The sequence below is a fragment of the Meleagris gallopavo genome, chromosome 12 (genome assembly GCF_000146605.3).
Source record: "Meleagris gallopavo isolate NT-WF06-2002-E0010 breed Aviagen turkey brand Nicholas breeding stock chromosome 12, Turkey_5.1, whole genome shotgun sequence".
Lineage (NCBI taxonomy): Eukaryota > Metazoa > Chordata > Aves > Galliformes > Phasianidae > Meleagris > Meleagris gallopavo.
Window position 1 is genome coordinate 18,440,657 of NC_015022.2, and position 4,212 is coordinate 18,444,868.

Genomic DNA, 4,212 nt, shown 5'->3' on the forward strand with positions numbered 1-4,212 from the left:
TGAGCTGCCTGTGCCAATGCTCAGTTCCCCATTTCCATGCTTGAGCATCCTTACTTTTCCCAAATAAATGCATCTACAGCAACAAGCCTCTCTGAGTTCGTGCTATCCACACCTTAAATACTCCTAAACTGCATGGGACAGTGCAAGAAAAGGAGCAGCTCACTTTTTTGGGACATCGCCATCACCCAACCCCTAAAGCACCTCCATCAACCCCAAAATTCTGCCCGTGTCTGATGGGGAAGCACTGACCCCAGTGAGTATCACAGCACTACCTGAGGCACCAGCACAGGGCTGTGGGATGCTCAGACCCACCAGATCCAGGCAGAGTTTGGTCAGTGCATGTTGGGATGAGTTTCGGGAGCCTGCTGTCATTTTTTCCATTTGCACACTTGGAGAACAGCTCGCACCTCCAGCTTCGTGAAAAAGGGAGAGAGAAGCAGCAAGAGGGAGGTCTGGGAGGCACTGCTGCCTGCCAGCAGGGAACACGACCCCTCGAAGCAGAGAGCTCCTGGAGCACTGCATTTCCAACTGCTTGCTTCCCCCAGAGTTTAATAATCAGGATTCTTTCCTCCCAGGTTTTCCACTATCAGAGCTGCTGTCATAGCCCCATGTGCAAGCTGTCTGGATGCTACTGCAAGGGAAAGTGCCACAACTCCAAATACACCTGCAGAATTACATTTGTGTACACACACACAAATATTCCTATACTCTCACTCGCACATACATAAGCTGCTTTGCAATCCTCCTGCAGCCATCCACGATGGCCAAAAGCAGCATTAAAACAGTTCAGACTGGAGCAGAGGTGCCAAACTCCTCGGATTCCACATTCAATATTTGGCAGCTGTATGGTTGAGTGCTGTCAGAGCTGTTGCTCCTGGAGGAGCTACATTTCAGACACAGCCATTTCGCTCCTCCGAGCTCCTGGGTGCTGCTTGCCTTAATCCTAACTTCCACCAGCCACAGTTCTGCCATATCACTCCAATTCCTTCTGCCCCTGGCAGCTTTCCAGGCTGGCGGAGGCTCTGCATAATGATTATCACATGGCTCTCTGTGTCCTTGGTTTATACTATAGACATTTTGTTTGTTCAGTCATTTCTCCTTTAACCAGAGTGAGTCACGATGGCTTCATTTTTAATGATGTACACATTTAATAGATATTTTATACTATGTAATTGCCCATTCTAATACAGACTGTATTTATGTATATGCCTACGCTTACTCAGGGCAGAGAACACCCATTTCTTCATGCGGCGGAGAAAAACTTTGTCATTTGTGGAGGCAGGAGTTGGACTCAGTGGTCCTTATGGGTCCCTTCCAACTTGGGATACTCTATGATTCTATGAAAATGACAGCTAAGTGCTGGCAGATGTTGGCACAGGAGATGTGGGAGAAGACCGTGTGAGCTGGGCTGGCTCCCTCCTGCCACTCTCACAAAAGTGGAGGGGACCCATGGAGACCACCCAGCCCAACCCCATACTGACACAGGGCCCCTACAACAGGTTGCACAGATGGATGTCACTTTGTCATTTGAGGAACACGATGGCACCTGAGCACACGTACCATCCTCACTGGCTGCTGCTCCCCACTGAGGTTTTGGTACTTGAAGGATTAAAACAAAAATAGAAGTAGAGCAGCAGAGGTAGGAATGTGATGGCAGAGACATTGTGTTCTGCTTCTTATCTGCCTCAAAGAACTGCAACCTCTGATCAGCTCTTTCCTAGGCTTAGCCCCAACCTCACATTTTTGGCAAGGTTCTGCCTCCCTTCTGGCACTGCTGGTGTGGTGAGAGCTGCACCTCCACACACCAGGACAGCTTCTGTTTGGGTTGTGGCCTGAATGCAGAAAGCCTGTGAGAGTTTAGGGCAAGAAAAGGGGCTAAAAGAGCAATCCCTTTGGGCTCAGAGCAGCTGTGCTTTAGGGGCATGTACCCCAGCATCACACGGAGCCAGACCATGCATGAGATCTTCCCAGCAAAGCAGCAGCACTACTGCAGTGAGCTGCTCCCAGGCCGTGCATTGAGGGAATTGCTGGAACGTCCTTTATTTACAGGAGCTGCCTCATGGCTGTGCTCACTCCCTGCTCCGGTGGCTTTGGCCATGAGCAGTCCTGGTGGCAGGCTGCCCAAAATTCCTCATCCTTCCAAGAAAGCTTTGCTTTGGGTAAATAGCCACGCTCTCAAGAACAGAAAGGGTGAAGGAATTTCTGGTTTAAGTTCAAGTGTAAGCTGGACAGTGAGGAAAGCATCCCATGGTTTAGGTTCATGGACACTGAGGATGGAAAGGATCATCTCTAGATAAAAGGGTCCCCAGTGCCATGTGAAAACCTGCTCATGGACACTAGGGTGTACCAATGGGGATGCTCCAGTGCTAGGCATGACCGTATTTTGGAGGAGACCCAGCCATGAACTCTCTGGGAGCTACATCATGTGCTCAGAACCCAGCTCTGCCATGGGGATGGGGTGGCCTCCTGGACTACATCATCTTTCTACCCCATCCTCCAATACCTGAGCAAAACTCATCCCAGTGTCACCCCACACTCCTGACTGCTGCAGGCAGCTCTGATCATTTCTGCAGACAACACTTCTTCAGTGGAAACTCTATAACATTTTATAGATGGGATGGCCCTAACCCAAAGCCCAGATGGATTTCCAACAAGTGCTGGAGGCTGAGTGGCCCTGGGGAGCTGTGAACCTGCCTGGAGTGGGACGAGAGCCCCTGCAGCACCTGCAAACCCTGCTCTGTGTGCATAACTTGGATCCAGCACCAAACCTCGCTTAAATCTTTCGTTTTCCAGTCTCAAACCTTGCTTAAGTCTTGCATTTACCAGCACCAAACCTTGCTACCCTACGGAACCTGAACAGTGTCTGCCCCAGACCAGCAGGTTGGGAGGAGCAGGGGATGGGCACATTCCCACAGGGTGTTGTAGACCCCTCCTCTCAGAGCTCACTCACCACTTCTTGCCCCCAATGTCGTGCTGCTGCACTGTGTAGCCAAAATACGCATCCTTAGAGCCAGCGATGATTTTGGGCCTCTTAGTGTCGATGTTGAAGGTGTCACTGAGCCCTGGGGAGAGAAGGATCCCATTAAATACAGTGCAGAGATGGAAGAAGAAAGCACTTGTTACAGCAAGGGTGGTCAGACCCTGAAGAGCTGTGGAGCCCCATCTATGAGGATATCCCACACAGCCTGCCCCAGTTAGAACACAGGCTGGACCAGATGCTCTCCAGAATTGCCTCCAACCCCAACATCATTGTCCAGAGTGGCACAAAGCTGGTTTGATCACATCACAGCAGCTTGATGGCACAGCATCACCTTGACAACCTGCAATGGAAGGGAGGCTGAGACCCCAAACGCACTCAGCCCACCCCTCCTGCAATCACTGAAGGATGTAGGAGATGTGAGACTGCATTCCAGCACACAGCCATCCCCACTGACCACCTCCTGCCTTCTCCAGGGGCTTTGCAGCACCAAAGAGACAACAGTTAGATTCACATCTCACATGCAAGCAAAAGCTGATGTCACCAGGGGGATGCCAGGGAGAACAATTATAGAACAGCTTGAGGTGGAAAGGACATGTAAAGTCCATTTGGCCCCATTCCGCTGCAATGAACAGGACATCCACAGCTCCACCAGGTGCTCAAAGGTCCTCCGGCCTGACCCTGGGTGTCTGCAGGTTCAGGGCATTCAACCAGTGCCACTGCCTCACTATTCTTATTACAAAAAACAAACAAACACACACAAAAACCCAACCTTTTCCTATATCCAGTCTAAACCTCCCCTTTCTATAGCTGGTGTGGCTGTAATGCAGGGAGGGATGTAAGGCACTCAGCACATCCCAGCTTGTTTGCATCCAGGCAGCAAGTAACTGCTGGACCACTTAGCCTGCTGCAAATAAAGGATCCTGGCACTGCCCACAAGGCAGCTTTAGAGGCAGCAGAAGGGTCACGTTCAGTACTCATACAGATACAAAGGGGTTGTCAACAGGAGGAGTTGGGAAGCTGCTTCCCAGGCAGGAAATTTAGGATGGAAAGTGCTTTTGTAGGTAGGAATGTTAGGATTAAACCTGATTATTATTATTTTTTTTTTTTTTTGCAGTCATAGTGACAAATTGGCAATGTTGGCTTGATAAACAGAGAAACAGCCTCGCCAATGGAGAGCTGAGGTAAGAAGCTTTATAATCCTACAAAAAGAAATTCTAGAAAGCAGGGGAAAA

The 4,212-nt window shown here is 50.0% G+C and overlaps 1 protein-coding gene across 1 annotated transcript in view; it reads right to left on the minus strand.

Moving 5' to 3' along the window:
• The window catches only part of ITGA11 (integrin subunit alpha 11), a 36,000-nt gene that overhangs the window by 26,784 nt on the left and 5,004 nt on the right, over window positions 1-4,212 (minus strand). Inside the window, 1 exon segment of the mRNA XM_003209597.3 lies at window positions 2,951-3,062. Within this exon segment, the coding sequence (XP_003209645.2) occupies window positions 2,951-3,062 (112 nt within the window).